Source organism: Sabethes cyaneus, chromosome 2 (genome assembly GCF_943734655.1).
Source record: "Sabethes cyaneus chromosome 2, idSabCyanKW18_F2, whole genome shotgun sequence".
NCBI classification, from domain to species: domain Eukaryota; kingdom Metazoa; phylum Arthropoda; class Insecta; order Diptera; family Culicidae; genus Sabethes; species Sabethes cyaneus.
In genome coordinates this window covers 43840443-43861122 of record NC_071354.1, presented here as the reverse complement: position 1 = coordinate 43861122, position 20680 = coordinate 43840443, and the positions used below count along the sequence as shown (strand labels likewise).

At 41.4% G+C, this 20680-nt stretch overlaps 1 protein-coding gene across 1 annotated transcript; it reads left to right on the top strand.

The window, feature by feature from the left end:
* The first annotated feature begins 11720 nt into the window (after positions 1 to 11720).
* Positions 11721 to 20379, top strand: LOC128734403 (structural maintenance of chromosomes protein 5). The gene is made up of 7 exons (XM_053828597.1): positions 11721 to 11840; positions 11911 to 12052; positions 12116 to 12672; positions 12738 to 13547; positions 18473 to 19637; positions 19711 to 19986; positions 20049 to 20379. Exons 1-7 carry the CDS (start codon positions 11788 to 11790, stop codon positions 20160 to 20162), a joined length of 3117 nt encoding a protein of 1038 aa, XP_053684572.1. The 5' UTR covers positions 11721 to 11787; the 3' UTR covers positions 20163 to 20379.
* The last annotated feature ends 301 nt before the right edge of the window (positions 20380 to 20680 follow it).

Genomic DNA, 20680 nt, shown 5'->3' with positions numbered 1-20680 from the left:
TACGAGCTCAAGATGAATGTCTGTTCTCTGTGGTTCAACTGAGAACACCATGTTTTTCGCATGGTAAACTTTATGTGGCCTGCTCCAGAGTGGGTTCAGCCAATAATTTCTCCTGGTGGTGACACTGAAAACTTGTTTGTAAACAAGTTTTATCTTGAAGTAAGATGAAATGAATGACAGGTTTGTTGTATCCATGGAAAAAAATCTGTTACACCTTCTACTTTTTTTTATTAGGATAGCATGTAATACTAAACTAATAAATAAATAAAAAGCTGTATTTTGAAAAGTACAATAACAAAACTATTCATTTCCTATGGGTGGGGTGGCCATTGTTAAAAGCGGAAGGTGTAAATAGGAAAAAATTGCTGTTTTTCTTTCTTTATAGGGTTTTATAGGGATTTCCATAAAGAAAACAGATGTGCAGGTGGCTGGGTAGACAAAAGAGGGGGAGCTGACAAATGGGGAGGAACGTCCGAAGGAGGAACAAGCGTTGTATTTTTTTGCATTATAAGAATTTCGGTTACAATAACCGATGTGCAAGTGGCTTTGAGACAAAGGCTCCCCGAGTAAGATCAGGCACTCAGCTAGTGTTATATAATTCCGGCGTATATTGCTATCCACTTTATTATCCGCTTTCTGACTAAGCAGTGGAGGAGTTGTTTCCTACTTTACTGTGAGGAAAAATTGCAAATGTGTTTGTTAAATTACCCATGCTTTCATAACGTAACGTAACGTAACTGCTAAAATGAATCATCTAAGGTTGAACTCCTCCGAACTTGCAAAACTCGAGGTTGCGACAAAGATCATCCGAGATTCATGATTTATGTACAACACAGTTTAATTTGTGGCAATACGACGTTTGTCAGGTCAGCTAGTACAACATGTTTTGAATTATTATTCGAATAATAAATTTGAAAAGGAAACTGGGTGAAGAAACGACTGGCGCCAAATTGGGTCTTTGCCAAGGGCGCCAGAACTCCAAGTTATAGTTATACTTCCAGCTTGAATGAGCTGTGGGTACCGGAAGAAGTTGGTTCCATCAATTCCCATAACCTTGTGATTGGTGTCAAAGATGCGGGCATTCGGTAAAGTGGAAAAGATCCAGTCAAGGAATCATTGGCGGAACTAGGGGGCTAAGACCCCCCCCCCCCCTAGGATACAATTAGCCCACTCTAGAAAAATGGAGTTGGCCGACCAAATAAAATTGTCGAAACAAAAGCCAGAGGCTATAGTTAATTTTTTACAATTTTTACGGTTATTTTGCAATAATGAACATCTTTATGGCACCGATTTTGGTAGTCTTATGTCGAAGTATCCCTGTAATGGATTATTGAAGATTATTGAAGAGCAAGCTTTAGTGAGAGCCAAAAGCAAGGTATTGTCACTGCAAAACTAGCTATCTCCAATGATCCACTGCTCAGGATTGCTAATAAATTTATCAGAAAATTTAGCAAATCAGGCAAAAAGTACAAATCCGGCTTCATATGTCGGAAAACCGGCCTTTTAGCCGGATTGACCGGCCACCGTCTTTGCAAGTGAAAAACCGGTCGGGTCGGCCAAAAACCGGCCACTTGGCAACCTTACTAGCATAGCATTGATGAATGTTTAAATTATATTCCGAAGAAGTGTCGATTTCTATTTCAAATAATACGTAATATGGTATAACAAAGGTTGCTTTCTCCACCAGGTTGATTAAATCGGTTTTTTGGGGACTAACTAATATTCTATAAGAGCAGGACTTTCAAATCAACATTATGTCAACTTCTTCTGTAAAGCAGCCAGGGGCGGACTGGCCCACCGGGCAACCGGGCAAATGCCCGGTGGACCCCAGTAAAAATTTCGTCGTTGCACAAAATGAGATTTTCCAAAATTTTTATTTCAGTTAAACTCTTTCTACGACTCACGAATGTTCAATTGCTGGGGCCCCATGATTTATGAAACCTACCGATTTGATGATTGAAAACTCAGCTTCAAATGCAACTGTTGGGGCCCCGAACTTTAAACCATAATTTCTCTTTCAATTAAACTTTTTCTATGACTCACGAATGTTCGATCGCTGGGGCCCCATGATTCATGAAATGAACCGATTTGATGATTGAAAATTCAGCTTCAAATGGGACTGTTGGGGCCCCGAACTTTAAACCAAAATTTCTCTTTCAATCAAACTTTTTCTATGACTCACGAATGTTCGATCGCTGGGGCCCCATGATTCATGAAATGAACCGATTTGATGATTGAAAATTCAGCTTCAAATGGGACTGTTGGGGCCCCGAACTTTAAACCAAAATTTCTCTTTCAATCAAACTTTTTCTATGACTCACGAATGTTCGATCGCCGGGGCCCCATGATTCATGAAATGAACCGATTTGATGATTGAAAATTCAGCTTCAAATGGGACTGTTGGGGCCCCGAACTTTAAACCAAAATTTCTCTTTCAATCAAACTTTTTCTATGACTCACGAATGTTCGATCGCTGGGGCCCCATGATTCATGAAATGAACCGATTTGATGATTGAAAATTCAGCTTCAAATGGGACTGTTGGGGCCCCGAACTTTAAACCAAAATTTCTCTTTCAATCAAACTTTTTCTATGACTCACGAATGTTCGATCGCCGGGGCCCCATGATTCATGAAATGAACCGATTTGATGATTGAAAATTCAGCTTCAAATGGGACTGTTGGGGCCCCGAACTTTAAACCAAAATTTCTCTTTCAATCAAACTTTTTCTATGACTCACGAATGTTCGATCGCTGGGGCCCCATGATTCATGAAATGAACCGATTTGATGATTGAAAATTCAGCTTCAAATGGGACTGTTGGGGCCCCGAACTTTAAACCAAAATTTCTCTTTCAATCAAACTTTTTCTATGACTCACGAATGTTCGATCGCTGGGGCCCCATGATTCATGAAATGAACCGATTTGATGATTGAAAATTCAGCTTCAAATGGGACTGTTGGGGCCCCGAACTTTAAACCAAAATTTCTCTTTCAATCAAACTTTTTCTATGACTCACGAATGTTCGATCGCCGGGGCCCCATGATTCATGAAATGAACCGATTTGATGATTGAAAATTCAGCTTCAAATGGGACTGTTGGGGCCCCGAACTTTAAACCAAAATTTCTCTTTCAATCAAACTTTTTCTATGACTCACGAATGTTCGATCGCTGGGGCCCCATGATTCACGAAATGAACCGATTTGATGATTGAAAATTCAGCTTCAAATGGGACTGTTGGGGCCCCGATCTTTAAACCAAAATTTCTCTTTCAATCAAACTTTTTCTATGACTCACGAATGTTCGATCGCTGGGGCCCCATGATTCATGAAATGAACCGATTTGATGATTGAAAATTCAGCTTCAAATGGGACTGTTGGGGCCCCGAACTTTAAACCAAAATTTCTCTTTCAATCAAACTTTTTCTATGACTCACGAATGTTCGATCGCCGGGGCCCCATGATTCATGAAATGAACCGATTTGATGATTGAAAATTCAGCTTCAAATGGGACTGTTGGGGCCCCGAACTTTAAACCAAAATTTCTCTTTCAATCAAACTTTTTCTATGACTCACGAATGTTCGATCGCTGGGGCCCCATGATTCATGAAATGAACCGATTTGATGATTGAAAATTCAGCTTCAAATGGGACTGTTGGGGCCCCGATCTTTAAACCAAAATTTCTCTTTCAATCAAACTTTTTCTATGACTCACGAATGTTCGATCGCTGGGGCCCCATGATTCATGAAATGAACCGATTTGATGATTGAAAATTCAGCTTCAAATGGGACTGTTGGGGCCCCGAACTTTAAACCAAAATTTCTCTTTCAATCAAACTTTTTCTATGACTCACGAATGTTCGATCGCCGGGGCCCCATGATTCATGAAATGAACCGATTTGATGATTGAAAATTCAGCTTCAAATGGGACTGTTGGGGCCCCGATCTTTAAACCAAAATTTCTCTTTCAATCAAACTTTTTCTATGACTCACGAATGTTCGATCGCTGGGGCCCCGTGATTCATGAAACCATTTAAGTTGAGCTGTTGGGGTCCAAGCTCAGAAAATATTACTACCTTCAATTCTGAGTATTTAAAAGTAGAATTAGTATTTCATCCGCAGTTATTTGTTTATTTGTTTATTTGTTTATTTATATTTGTAATTCATCTGACTAATGTCTACATGAAGTCTAATTACTATAACAGATTAGAGGCTTTTATCTTCTGCAAAAATTTATGCGAAGGCTCATCGAACTCAAATAATTCTTCAACTTTCAAAAAGGTTCTAATACATGCGGTAACTGGTTCATTATATCCAAAAACAGTACGATGGAATGGAACTTGTAGTAGGCCAATAGAACGTAGAGTCCGTTGTGAAGCACGAAAATCCAGTAGTGACAAAAGCCTGGGAGAATCGATTTCACCATGGATGACTTTGGCCACGAATACAGCTTGCTGGGTTCTTCGTCGGTAGTCTAATGAGTCAAGATCAAGTAAACGGCATCGATCAGAGTATGGCGGGAGGTTCTCGGGATAGCGCCAAGGTAGATGTCGCAAGGCAAGCCGGATGAATTTTCGTTGCACTCGTTCGATGCGCAGGATCCATGTTAATTGCTGAGGACACCAAACTATATTACAATTTTCAAGCAGCGGTCGAACCAGGGCACAGTATAACGATTTTAGGCAATGAGGATCGTTGAAGTTCCGACCAATTTTCGAAATAAAGCCGAGCTGACGCATTGCCTTCGAAATTATCGATTCACGGTGCAGGTCGAATGTTAGTTTAGTATCAAGTAACACACCAAGGTCGCTAACGTAGTCTACTCTGCGCAGCTCAGACCCCTCAATCTGATAGTTGAATACAATTGGGTTTTTAATGCGGTAGAAACTTATCACCTCACATTTTGCCACACTTAGTGTGAGCCAGTTTCGTTTACACCAGTCAACAAATGTATCAAGTAACGCTTGCAGGCGGCAACAATCGTCAGTTTTTCCAACAGGTAGGAACAGTTTCAAGTCGTCAGCGTACAAAAGTCTGCATCCGATATCCAAGAGCAACGTAACGTCGTTGAAAAACAGTGAAAAAAGCAGTGGTCCCATATTGCTACCTTGCGGAACACCTGAGGTATTGGTGAATTGCGCAGAGATACACGAGCCAAGCTTCACGCGCAATACCCTGTCACGCAAGTACGAGCTGAGCCATTGCATTAATTGTTGAGATGCACCGAGTCGAATAAGTTTATGCAATAATATTGTATGGTCAATTCGATCAAAAGCTGCTTTCAAGTCCGTGTAGATTACGTCCACTTGCTTCTTATTCTCTATTTGCGAAATACAGGTAGAGGTAAACTCCATTAAATTCGTACAAACGGAACGGCCAGGCATGAAGCCATGCTGAGCTGGAGATATGTAGTTTTTTGTACGAGACAACATCATACTGCTAACAATTATTTCGAACAATTTTGACGCGGCAGACAAATTAGTAATTCCGCGATAGTTCCTAACATTCCGGCGGTCGCCTTTTTTATACACTGGGAATATAAACGACTCCTTCCAAATATTCGGGAATTTAGCTTGTTCGAATGATTTGTTGAAAATAATGCGTAAAGGAACGACCAACGGTACAATACAGCGATTCAAGACTACAGCTGGAATGCCATCTGGCCCCGCAGAGAAAGAACGCTTCAGTTTTTTTGCAGCAGTTATAATCATGTCGGTAGTGATCTCAAACACATTCAAGTCGACCAGATCAGCAGGAACGTATGAAGCAGCGGTTTGTGCATCACGATCAGAGGCTGTTTTATTGGCGAACACAGATGAGAAGAAGTTTGCAAACAGCTCACAAGAATCAGAAACGGTAGTGGATTCGATTCCGTCAAGGCACACGTGGGAAGGGATGGAGGAGCATTTCCTTTTCGAATTAACGAAATTCCAAAAATTTTTCGGTTGTTTCCGGAGATCGGTTTGCACACGCAGGACATATGATTTGTACAGAACCGCATTCAAACGACGAAATTCATCGCTAGTACGTTTAAAGTTGCGCTGTGTCAGCATTGTCTTACGTTTCCGATGTGTACGCTGTGCTCGGTTGCGCTCTCTTCTCAACTGCCTAAGATGCGGGGTACTCCACGCAGGCGAAGCCGGTCGTTTCACAAGAGGTACATTGGAGTTCAACCATCGCGAAATAGTTTCACAAAACTTCGATGCCATCTCATCCACGTCGTTATACTCCAGTAGAGCCCTCCAATCAATAGAGAGCAAGTGCTGATCCAGTGCAGAGAAATCGATTTTTCGGAAATTCAATTTTTTTGTTTCATCAATCAGAACAGTAGCAGTATCACCATTATCACAGACAGGTATCGACATCACAAGCGGTGGGTGGTGAGGGTCGACAGGCAGCAGCGGGGTAACACAACGGTCGATAGACAACAAGCATCCAGAAGTGCAAAATACCAGGTCCAATGTGCGCCCGAGATGATTTCGTTCTGTGTTCACTTGTGTAAGGTTCAGAAAATTCATACCATCGATCAAAGCGGCACTCGCACAGGGCAGATGTGCTGTGGATACTTTTTGACTTCCATCCGATCCCCATTCAATGCGAGGCTGATTAAAATCGCCGCACACCAGAAGCGAGCCACGATCAGTACATTTGTCCCAAAGCTCACAAATAGATGAAACGTGTATATTGACAATGTCGGTGCTACGACTCCTATCGGGCGGAATGTACAGGCAGCAAAGTAACAGCTGTTTGCCACGGATAGTAGCATTCACGCAAACTTGCTCTACGTGGGCACTGTTAGCAGATTCGGCGATCGAGCTAGGATAACATTGCGCCACGGCAATAAGTACCCCTCCGAAACTGGATTTGTCACTGTTGCGTGGATTACGGTCGCAGCGGAAAACATTATAAGATGTCCCGAATAATTGAAGCGAGTCGATGCGGTCGTCTAGTCCGGTCTCCGTTAAAAATATTACGTCAAGATCACACTCGTGAGTCGTCAAGAAGAATTCGTCGATTTTAGTCCTCAATCCGCGTACATTTTGTAGATAGAGAGTGATGTCATGCGCACTATCGACGTCACACTGCAATACGGAATCACTTAGGGCAGTAGGAACAGAATTATCGCATAAATACTCGCCTCTGATGGGAGCCCTAAGGTTCCCATCGTCCACATAAAAACGCCTTGAATTTAAATCATCACCTCGTCCATTGCAGTGGGTCGTCGGTTGAAGTTTTTTGGCTGGTTTACAAATTCCCTGAATAGTACGCCAGCCGGCCAGGATGCAGGATCCAAAGCTTGAATTTTCAGCGCCGGGTCAAGTCCGATTTTGTACGACACGAAGGACAATTGACTAATATCCTTGTCCTTGGGCACTAGTCGTACAACTTCGGTAGTGTCGGGAACATTTAAACACTGTGACACAATTTTTTGCACGTCACTGTCAGTAGCTAACGGATTCAGGCCAGAGAGATACAACCAAAATTTAGCTGCTGGTACGGTGGTAGGCAGAATAGAAGGAACCGAAAGATCATTCAATGTAATGTCTTTTGTTCCGCGATCGGTAGCCGCCGCACTGGAAGGCAGCTGTTCTTCTCGACGACGTTTAACACCACGTACAGGCCAGATTGGTGAGCCGGTTGGGTCTTGTGGAGGAGCAAGCGGTGGCATATTATTCAGTGAAATGTTATCTATTTTGCTGCTCAATGATTCGACGACATCACACAGACGCTGGCATTGCGCAGATAGAACGGATGGACCGCTGGATTGGCATTGCATATCACTGATATATTTTTTTACGCTGCGGTTATTTAGTTCATCTCTACATGCAGTACACATGAGTAGAACCTTTCCCAGAGTAAACGCATCTCTCAATCCACGTACGTTAATGCCACAGCATTGCTGGCTTATATGCATGTAAGCCTCGCAAAAACCACAGCGCATTGGTTCGATATCATTTATTTCATTATTGCATTCGCAGCATTGTTTTTTCTCCATTGCGTTGCGTGCGTTGGTACGTAGCAGGTAGATAAAGCAGACTCAAGCAACTGTCAGAAGCGTTTGACGAAAAAGCTGGTGCTGCCGGTGATTAAGCCGCGCAAACAAAACAATCACTTTGCAGTAACGAAAAAATATTCCTTATCCACCGGAGAAACGTACGGATTACTATAACTCCACGATATCACTCAACTAAGAATAGTTATTGATCGCTTTAAGCAAACTTCGATACAAAAAACAGTAATTTTGCAATCCAAAACTCAGAAAAACTGAAGAGCCGATAACAACAACTGTCGTAGTAACTTAACGAAACGAAACCAGGAGGACTACTTATAAATATCGAACTGTCGGGTTAAGCTCCATACTTAGTTTACTTCAGTGGCGATGTCTACTCTGAAGTCTACGGTCTCTTCTTGATTCTATGATTAAAATAATTTTGGTTACTCTTTCGTCGGGCATTCTAGACACGTGACAATCCCAGCGCAGACTGTCACACTGTACTATCTTCATTATAACAGCATATTTACATTCTTAATACAGCTCGTGGTTCATGCATCTGCGCTACACGCCATTTTGGATTTTGCTAAACTTTACGCTAAAACCCCAAGCATTCGTCGATCAGCTTCTTTTAGCGTCCATGATTCATGTCCGTAAAGGGCCACCGAGAGGATTAGTGTTCTCTAGAGCGTCAGTTTATGCGAATTTGCAAGCTACAGGACTTCAGCTACAAAATGTAATGCCTCCGTAAAGGCCAATTCGCAGCTGCAATTAGTCGTTTTATTTTGCGACTTACATCGTTGTCACATATCACGAGCATATCAAAATATATTCAGTTCCTCTTCGACACCAACACCATTTGGATTTCCACGCCATGTACTTCGTTTTGGCGGTGTTAATGGTAAGTCCCAATTCCCCAATAAATGACCTAAAGGCTTCTTTCGCTACTGTACTTTTGATTTCGGTAATATCGACGTCATCCGCAAAATCAAGAAGCACGTGAGGTCTCATCTGCTATTCTGACTTATAATTTTTACTCAGCCAGCGTCACACGAATCAACGTAACTAGTTCTGTGGGAAAACCATGTCCTAGCGTTAACTGTCACAGCTCATTTCGTGTTACTGAATCGTATGCCGCCTTGAAATCCATAAAAATATGATGAATCTGCAAGTTGTATTCCCGGAACTCGTCAGTTACTAGACGCAGGGTAAATACCTGATCCATCGTGAAGCGACCCTCTTGAAAACCAGCTTGAAACTCGCCGACGAAGAACTCAGCTAACGGACTCAGCCACACACGATAGGGAGAGCACCTTATAGGCAAAATTGAGCAACGTAATGTCTCGATAGTTTGTACTCTCAAGTCGATGTCCGTTTTTCAAAATTATGGGAAATGAGGCCAATCAACCACTCCTCCGATATTTATTTTCGTCCCATATTCTATTCCTGACAATGAGGTGGCGAATTGTTTCATACAGCTGCTCGCTCCTCGTTTTTAGAAGTATAGCCAGGATACCATCCTTTACAGCAACCTTACCGTTTTTCAGCTCACTGATTGCTTTTTTGACCTCCTCCTGTGTTAATGGCTCCACAGTTTGGCCGTCGCTCAAAATTCTTATCCTGTACCTGCTGATCTTCCTGTTTACTTCTCTATTCAACAGCGTCTGGAAATACTCTTCCACCTGGCTGCTACCGTCGTTTTGTCAGTAAGCAGGTTGCCAGCACTATCATTGCACATCACAGGCATGGCAAAATTCTTGCACCTGACCGCTTTGTAGAAATTCCGTGTGTTGTTGCTGGCGAACCTCTCCTCTGGACTGACGAGCACGTGCTCTTCGTACTGACATTTTTAGACGGTGGGTTCTTTTTTCCGCAGCTCTATCAGGACGAACCAAAAAGATTCGCGCAGAGTATCGGGCATTCCTCACATTGGAATCGTGAGAAGAAATTCTGCAGAGGATTCGCACAGAATACCTTACTTATAGAAGCAGAATTCTTATAGGAGAATCCAAGAGTTTAATCCCAGGGATAGCTATAACTCGGCACGGGAATCGCCTGCACTATGAACTGTTTTGTTCTGATGTGAAGACGCAGTAAGCTACTTATCTATATTCAACTGTTGACATCCTATCATTTATAAAATCCGCTTATTTGGTACTTTGATACTTAATTTGATTTGATACGCTTATTTGAAATATGAATGGGTGATAGATGAGGAAAACGTTGCATTGCTGGCAAAAATGCACAGTGGCACTTATCAGAATGTGGAAAGTTCTCTTCCGGGTTCGCTTAAGCACGGTCAATAAAGAATCAAATATTTACGCTGCGGCAGATCCTCCAAAAAGTTCATGAATACAGAATTCTACGCACAATTATTTCATTGATTTCAAAGTTGCGTATGTTACCATCGATCGTAAAATCATGGCCATTCTAACCTCGCAGTGGACTTTATTAACGTGATGGTCCCTCAGATGGGCTGTACAACATGCCGTTACAGGATGTTATGAAAGGAGCAACACACAGGCACAATCGTCAGCAAATCTAGTTAGTTCGTCTGCTTTGCCAATGAAATGGATATTGTCGATAGAACAACATCTGTGGTGGTGGCTGCAAAAACTAAAACTCAAAGTAGCGAAGATTGGGTTGAAGAAAAATGCGTCCAAACTAAAGTACCGTGAACCGCTAATATGACGCACACGCTAAAAGCTGATAACTCGGTCCTAATAACGACTGAGTTTGTTTTGTTTCGAGCATCGAGCCGCTATGCTGTCCGTTCTCCCGATACTCGACACTCGACGTGCCTGAGTCGAGTCAAGTTGCACGGGGCCCCTAATCTCAAAGGCCCGGTGGGCCCTTTGGCTCCCAGTCCGCCCCTGAAAGCAGCATTTCGTTTTGAAAATGTTCGCTAAAAAGCTGAACAGCAGGACAAGCTTCGCGTAAGCAGGTCATGTCCATATATTTATTCGGACCGGACCTTCCGGACTTTACGCGGATCGATGTCGATCACGATCACTAGACAAAACACGAGGTTAGTCTAAAATGCTTAATAATAATCGCTTTTTAGTGAAATAAAAGTGCACGATTCGGAAGTTAAATGTTTTTAAGTGCTGAATTGTTCAAGAATTTTTGGATTATTCGTTGAAATCCATTCAAAAAATGATAAAAATTGAAGTGGTTTTTCACACTGCGACGGCAATTAACACTCATTCCTATAATTTTGAATAAATTACGTTAAATATTGTATATTGGTTTAAAACAGCAACATTAGATGATGTATATTGCTTAAACAAAAATGAAAAGAATGGCACAACGCTGCATACGACCGGCGATATAAGCTTAAGTAGCGCTATCTACTCCGCTTATTTCATCGAACCATCGAACATGTTACGCGTTTCTCTCCAGTGCGTACTAGAGAGCGCCATCCTGCATTAATAATGTTGTGCTGCTCTCTACCGGTGGTCAGCATATTTAACAAAACTACGTTATCATGTGTTACGATTATATCGTTTTTTTTCGTTTTCTGAAAACGAAATCTCCCACTGACAGCTTGCTGCTTGCATATGCATTGCATTGCATTCCAAAATTCGTGTTGCAACATGAAAAACAAAAGTTACCGCCAATATTTTCCGTGAACATTGTTTTTGTTGTTTCTTGTTATTTTTGCGAAAAACGCGATTGGTTGTGCTTCTAGTTTGATTTTTTATAATGTGTTATCTTTGTTCAAACTATAAACAGTTTACTTCTCTGGAAATATTTTTTGTTTAGTTTGTTGTGGCATCGTTTAAATACAGTAGAACGATGGCAGCTTCAGCCATCGGCAAAATTAAATCCGTTGCTGTTAAAGATTTTGTGTAAGTATATTCCATATCTACTTGCGAATTAGTTTAGTAGATATTTGCAATTATTTTGTATTTATTACAGTACCTACGATGTCGCAATTTTCTATCCGGATGAACACCTCAACATTATTATCGGTCCTAATGGAACCGGCAAGTCGACGATTGTGGCAGCGATTGTACTGGGGATGGGCGGTCACTGCAAGTTGCTATCTCGCTCCGGAAGTGTAGGCGTTACTCAAATTGGTAAGCAAAAACGATAAATATCTGATCTGAATTGCAAATTTTAGATCGAAGACTACATCAAAAACGGTAAGGAAGAGGCCAAGATCGAAGTGACCTTGTATAAGAACGACAAAAGGTCGCTTATTACGTTTAGACGGACTTTTGATCGACGTGGGAAGGATCGGTTCGAGATCGATGGAACTAAGGTTTCTCACAAGGAATTTTTGCAGCGGATTCGTAAGCTGAACATTCAGATCGATAATCTGTGTCAGTTTTTGCCACAGGATCGAGTTCAGGACTTTGCCAAGATGAATCCCCAAGAGCTGCTGATGAATACGCAGGCATCTGTCTGCTCGTCGAACATGATCGAGGTAATGGATCAGCTGCTGGAGAAACGAAAGGAACAGAAAGATGTGACGAAATCGACCGCTGACCATGCGGCCAAACTCAAAGAAGCAGAATCGAAAAACGAGGAACTTCGTGTACAGATTGAAAATATGAATGTACGCAAGAAGTATGAAAAGGAGGTGGAAGTTTGCAACGCCCGTAAAGCTTGGCTGGAGTACGAACAAATTTTTCTTGATTACAATGCAACGAAGGACGACATGCAGTTGGCAAAAACGTAAGAAAACCTTGAACTAAGCACACTGCCTAATAATCTGTAATTTTATTTATTTTTACTGACAGAAATTTGAATGCTAAACAGAAGATTTTAGATCCACTAAAATCCAAAGCAGTAAAACTGAACAAAACCAAATCCGAACTGAACGAAAAGATCAAACAGGAACAGTCGGAAATGGGGTCCAATTCCGGAAAGTTGCATCAGATGGAATCGCGCACAGAACAGATGGAAGATCAGATCAACAAACAAAAGCGAGACCTCCAGGATGCTATTTCTCAGTCGGCCGATCGGGAAAATGAACTTGAACAGGCACGCAAAGCCCTTTCGCTGGCGGTTCAAGACTGCAAGCAAGCCTATCAGGAGAGGGGATCGGAAAAAGATCAGGAAGCACGGAAAACCGAGCTGATAAGCCAAATAAACCGGTTGAAGCAGGAAAGCGATTTGCTGATCAGTCGCCGAAACGAACTGAACCAGAAGATCGAGAGCGATATTAAACCGGAGATGGTCAGTGTGAAGCGCAGGATTGAGTCGTTGGAAAACGTTGCGCAGGTCAAGCTAAGGCTGTTACAGTCTCAGTTCGATTCTACGTATCGAGCTACTATGTGGCTAAGAGAAAATGAGCATCTGTTTCAGGGAAAAATCTACGAGCCGATGATTCTGGAGTTAAACGTTCCGATCAGTGATAATGCGAAATTCCTGGAAAATACTATAGCAAAGCGAGATTTGATTGCGTTCACTTGCGAGGACAAGGAAGATATGACTCTGTTTTTGCAGAAAGTGCGCCAAGAGATGGGACTGGAGGGTGTGAATGTTGTTTACTCCGAACCAGCCGATGAACTGCACTACCGGCCGAGGATTCCGATACAAAACATTGAGTGAGTATGAGTTTTACGGGCAAGGGTTTTCAATTGCAATAACCTCTAGCACTACCTAGGCTTTAAATCTACAAATATGTGATCGTATTGTTCAGCAGCTGATTAGATTGCCTTTTACGTTAGCTTTTTTATCCTAAGATTGGCGAACCGGATACTCTGTAACAGTCTAATCTAACCTAATCTCATACTGACGCAGCCAATTCTTGAAATCAAACAAAAAAGACCATTATTTGAATCAATCATCTTTCTGGCCGACGACCAGATCAACTGCGCAGCAGAGTAAATACCAAGGAATATAGTGGAACCAGAAATAATACCGTATTCTTAAGGGAAAGGAAGAAGGCGTGGGCCTCATACCAAACGCTTCCTATATCCCACTTCTTGCGCTTCGGTTTAAGATCATGCGACAACGCTTTCGACCCGAAGACACGAACATGTACCAGGTTCGGCTACTTGCTGCACCAGATATCCTCTGGTGTCGTTTCGTGTCCTTTGGTTGGAGTTCAATTAGCCATTGCTGTTACTTCGGCCCAGAACGTCTTCGGCAAACTGACTTCATATACCGTTCACGCTCGACGTTGGTTCGAGTTACTCGTTCAGCCAGTCCATTTTGTTCCGGTGTGAGTCTGCCGTTGTCCGATGGTTGATTCCCAAATGCCTGAAATGGTCTTCCAGTCATCTTCGATTCGTAAACTATTTTCCGGTGTCAGTTCGGAGCATCGTAATCTGCCCGGCTTGTCGCTCGATTATGGAGCGAAAATCTTCGAACGTATTGTAAACGCTTTCTGCTGACTTTTCCGTTTGGAAGCACACGAAGTAGCGAGTACTGTTCAGCCACCACCACAGATCTTCTGCCGGTAATATCCATGTCATCGGCAAAGCAGACGAATTGACTAGATTTGTTGAATATCGTGCCCCGCGTGTTGATATCCGCTCGGTTCATAATACCTTCTAGCGCTATGTTGAACAGCAGGCATGAAAGACCATCACCTTGACGAAGCCCTTTGTGTGATTCGAATGAACTTGACCATCCACCCGAAATCCGAACACAGCATCGTAGATTTAATCAGTTTGATGAGCTTCCTGGCGAAGCTGTTCTCGTCCATGATTTTCCATAGCTCTTTCCGGTCGATGGTATCATATGCGGCTTTGAAGTCACCGAACAAATGGTACGTGGGAACTATGTATACCTTTTGAAGGATCTGCCGCAGTGTAAATATTTCATCCATTGTAGACCGATCTTCGACAATTCCCACAAAGTTCCCACAAATTTGTTCGCAATTGGCGGAAAATTATTTTGGGACAGCACTTTATAGATCGGGCAGATAACCCCATGTTTTCACTCCTCCGGTAGCTGTTCCGTATTCTAATAATTTCCCGGGTCATACAAACGGCCAGCTTTTCTGGTCTCATTTTAATAAGCTCCACTCCGATGTCATCTTTCCCAGCTGACTTGTTATTGTTTGGCTGCATATTGGTCCCCTAACTTCGCGTATCGTTTGGATCATTGCACCATGGAAGAAACGTTGTAGAAAATTACCTAACTAACCGATCCTTTTTAAACTTTCAAACAATAAAATATAATCCATTAGTAAGCTTTTGGCATATTTATTTTATTCAACTTCAATACCATAACCGTATGCTCGCACCTTACGCTTAGCTCCACTCATAAGATTCTGTACAACATTTGGCTGAAGCTTCTTCTGTACGGAAACCCATTTTTTCTTCGTGTCTTCCTCAGATTTGATTTTCCTCAGATTTTCCGTAATGCCTGTTTTAAAATAACCCAGTATGTTTCGATGGGCATTAGCTCCGGTGCTGTAGAGAATTGTGATAACGTAAATTGAGAACTGTGTTAACGATAATTGTTTTATTATATTCAACTAAAGGTCCATTATAAACCGTTCACGACTCCTCTGTCAGCTCACGTCTGCTCCTGTCGAACTTCAAAGAATTTTTCGCAGTTTGAATATGCAAAAGTACCCTTGGTGGTGATAGATCCAAAAGTTTATGATTTAGCTAGAGAGTAAGATGTAATTGGAAGACGAAAGCTTCGTAAGCCGAGACAAGACAATAATAAAAAATTTGCACATTATGTCATTCGTCTGCGCCAATAAGCGTTAAACTGCGGGTTTGAAAAATACTCATCAGTAGCCGAGATATTGAAGGAAATTTATTTGATCGATATTATAGTTGAAAATTGTAGATCAGATGAGCTTCGCAAGGCTATACTCAAACGAGATCGTTCTCTCAGAGAAATCGAAGAAATTACAGCTACAATTGAGGATACAGAACAACAATTAAAATATTTGAAGGAACACAACGGTAGTCACGAAATACCAGTGTATAAAATTGTAAAATAAAATAAAAAGAGTTATGATCCAACACCGAGACAAAATACATACAAGACTAGCTACCATCGTCTTTTCAAAGATACATCAAAACAATTTGTGCAACGAGAATTTACATCGGAAAAGGATAAGCCAACCTGCTTTGCTTGTGGGCAAAAGGGACATTACTCCAAATTTCGGGACTGTCCATCAGCGAGAGGTCGTACTTGTCGTTGTTGGTATCAACTTGGTCATTTTTAAATAATGTGCAGAAAACGCAAAGGAAATTCAGAAATTTCGGAAAAACCCAAGAAGGTTTATAACATAGATGATTCAACTGTATCGACAAATGAGCCAGAAAGAGACCTGGGAGAAATTAAAAAATGAAAAAGCTCATGTGGAAAAGCCGTCGAAAGGATCCTTACAAATCTTGAAGGGCTATGGTAATGACAAACCTTTAAATGTTATTGAAACGTTTGAAGCGGAAGTATTGGTTGGACGAAGGACTATTATTGCGGAGTTTTACGTAGTAAGAGGCAGACAGAAGGATATTTTGGGTGATTCTGCTGCTAAACAGTTGGGGGTACTAAAAGTCGGAATTGGTGTAAACAATATAAATGCAGAACCGAAACTTTTTAGTAAAATTAAAGATGTGCAAATCCATATCAGAATGATTCCCGACGCCAGACCAGTATTTCAATCCTTACGACGAGTCCCTATACCGATAGAAGAAGCTGTAAATTTAAAGTTAGAATAATTACTTAAGCGTGACATTATTGAGGTAAAGAAAGGACCAGCAACATGGGTTTCACCATTAGTAGTAGTTGGCAAATCTTCAGGAGAACCAAGAATTTCTTTAGATTTACGAAGAGTAAATGAAGCAGTTATACACGAGCATTTCCCGATGCCAGTAGTGGAAGAATACCTCGCACGACTCTGAAAAGGAAAATATGGAGTAAGTTAGACATTTTGGAAGCATTTCATCAAGTGGAATTGGCAGAAGATTCTAGGGATATTACAGGTTCGTTGGGGGGTTCAATGCCTTGGGTACGAAAGTGACCCCGTTAGCTTCGTACCACTCCAGGACATCTTTTACATAGTGGCACGAAGTTAGATCCGACCAGAAGATCGCAGGGCCCTCGTGTTGCTTCAACAGAGGAAGCAGACGCTTCTGTAGACACTTCTTGAGGTAGATCTGCTCGTTTACAGTCACCGATAGTTCTGTTTCGGGTGACGCTATTTTTTACAATTTTAAACATATACAGTGCAAACAACACACCCTAAACTACAATATGACTCCAAACCATTAATGGTTATATTACTAAAATTGGTATTATTTTTAGTCGGTGTTGTCATATTGAAATGATTTAAACGTGATGCACTGTTCGCCATTAGCGAATTTTTCATTGGACCGTTTCTAAGCACATCGCGGGAACCAGTGATGCGGTTGTTTCTCAACGGAAATCCATTCTGTTTTCACTAGGAACTGAAAATTAATTTTATTTTTCGGAAAAAATATAAATATTAATGAATTTTTAGACTACAAAATAATACAAACGATGCTTCTAGGGCGGCGAAAACTCGACTCCCAAGATCCAGTTTTCGTTTGTGCATCGTTTGTATCTTTTTGTAGTCTAAAAATTCATTCATATTTATATTTTTTCCGAAAAATAAAACTAATTTTCAGTTGAATACTGAAAAACAGAATGGATTTCCGTTGAGAAACAACTGCATCACTGATTCCCGCGATGTGCTTAGAAACGGTCCAATGAAAAATTCGCTAATGGCGAACAGTGGATCGCGTTTAAATCATTTCAATATGACGACATCGACTAAAAATAATACCAATTTTGGTTATATAACCATTAAGGCTTTGGAGTCATATTAAATCGGTTCAGTACTTAACTATGTTTAAATTATTGAAAATGTTACGCTAATTATGGTATTCCAAATATTAATAAAACACTTGTGAACCCCTAGGGTGGCGAAAACTGGTTCAGTTAACCTACTCGTTATATACAACGCAAATTGAAAAAGCTTGTCCAATCAATCACGAAGTGAGAATTTTTAGTTATACAACGCTTCATAGTTTTTAAATTTTCAGTAACGCACATCTCAAAATCAATAGTTTTGTTTATTGGAATCTCTGCGTAGAAGATTTTCCGAACGATTAATGCAAAAATAATAAAAACCAATGGAGAAACCGCTAAGTTATTAGCGATCAAAACCTGAGCCCTTTTCGAAATAGATTTGTTGAAATGACCACCTATCTCCGGTTGTTTCCAGAAAGACGTAGTTCTACGTCAAAAACGTAGTATATTTAATGAATTGCACTAAACCATCTGAATTACTTTAAACTGCCATTATCAAGTACGACCGACTTCAAGTTTTGTTGCCCGAAATTAACAGGCTATTTTTTGGATACCAATGCCAGAGATATTTGTTACGTATCACGGAGATCACGAGAATGTCTATCCAGTGGTATCCCTGTTTCTGACCAATAAAATAACTGCTCTTACTAAAATTCGAACCCACGACCATTAAATCTAACCAACAAAGCATGAACTCTTCTACATTATTGTTTCTTTTTTCTAGGCGCTACGGATTTCGGTCATATTTGATCGATATGGTCGAGGGTCCCTATCCGATACTGAACTTTTTGTGCAAACTCTACAACCTTCATAATGTTCCGGTCGGCGCTGACGAGACGTCGAAATTTGTCTCCCAAATTCCAGACGAAATTCGTTTGTTTTTCACTCCAACGAATCGGTTCGTTATCAGCAAATCACGGTACACGGGTGACAAGAGTTCCCGCTGCGACGATCTGCATAAGCTCGATCTGCTCAACAAAAACGTTGATCCCGAGGTATTGGAGGAACGAAAACGTGTCCTGCAACGATTGATGCGAGAAAGTGATAAGATTCGCAATCACCGGAATCAAATTGAAGACCAGATCAAAACAATTCAGGATCAGTCTTCGGAGTTGAGCTCAGAGCGGCGAAAATTGGAAGAGAAGTATAACAGCTATCAGCAGCTGAAAATAAAAACCAAACGAGCCGAGCAAAAATGTGCCGATTTGACGGCTCGGCTTATCGATGTCAGCCAGGAAAAGGTGAAATTTAAGGAAGCTTGCAAGCGCGCCATTGATGATCTACTGAACATGCAGCGAAAGAAAATTTCCGTAATGGATCAGTATGTTATGGCTACCGTCAAACATGAGGCTTACAAAGTGAAACTTAAAATTTTCTTGGACAAGAATGCTGAGTTGGAGAGTGAAATTCGTTCCGCCGAGGATGCTGTGGATTCGGCTAAGAAGGCGCACGAATTAGTTAGTCGTAAATTTGACGATTTAAAGGACCGCTTGAAGCGCAAGCAAACCTTCGCAAAAAGTCTCACCAACAATGTTACTCCGTCAAACGATCAATTCCCCTACAAAAAGCAGTTTGAAAAACTGCCGGATCAGTTGGAAGAGCTAGCAAATCACATGGACGAATTACAGGCCCGCATAGATTGTATGGCACAAGCTAACGGTAACATATTGGAAGAATATGAAACCCGCTGCAAACAGATTGAGAAACTGCGAGAGGAAATCCAGCGAACGTCTAAGAGTACGAGTTCCCTAGAAGCGGAAATGCAAAAGTTACATGACGTATGGTATCCTGAGATAAGTAAAGTTGTGCAAACCATCAATGAAAATTTCACCCGCTTTATGGGCACAATGGGATTTGCTGGTGAGGTTGAGATCACTAGAAAGGATGAGGTAACTTAAGCGTTGCTTTATGATTTTACGAAAGTAAAACAGTATTTAAACTTTGCGTTTATTTTGTTGTTAGCGTGATTACGACGAGTATGGAATTCAGATTCGCGTCAAATACCGCAACACGGAGAAGCTGCAGACACTGGACCGGCACGTGCAGTCCGGTGGAGAACGGGCCGTCGCCATCGCCATCTACACACTGTCGCTGCAGCACATCACACACGTGCCGTTCCGTTGCGTAGACGAAATCAACCAGGGCATGGACCCACGCAACGAGCGAAAAGTCTTCGAGATGCTGGTAGACGAAACGTGCCAGCCCGGTCAGTCGCAATACTTTTTCGTAACACCGAAGGTGAGAAGAATGTTAGAATAAGATTGAACCTGTGGGCTTATCGTAATATTTTCGTATTGCAGCTCCTTCCCAACCTGAAGTACAATGATTTAATGAGTGTATTCATAGTTCACAACGGTAAGTTTATAGATGATTCCCACGTTTTTGTCCGAGATCAGCTGAGAGACGATGTTTGAAGTAAATTTCGTCAGAACGTACAGTATTTTTCGAAGATGTAAATATTCAAATTTATATTCGAATTCGGCGAATTAATTTTTACTGAGGTTTACTGAGGATATATCCGCTGTGCGCCGTCGAGTGTTATGTGCAGCGAATTATTTTAATGTCTACGAGACCAGTACGCACTATTACAATAGCATAGCTTGATAGTAATATACTTGAACTTTCTAGAAATAAAGCAAAACACGTCCCCCAGATATGGGGCGAGTACATCCGAGCGTATACTATGATCTTTCTAAACAATGATTCGAAAAACATCAACTTCCATGTACTGGGCTGTAAACAGCTAGTTTGGTAGGATGTCTAGTCGCTGTAGAATTACAACATTCAGTCGCGTATATCTACAATACATATTATTTATTGAATGTTGACAATGCAAAGCGCTAGGAGCTACGCGGATATAGACCGCTATTTTAAGGCTAGTCATTTAAAATGCATGGCGGCTACAGTTTGATTTAAATCTTTACGGACAATG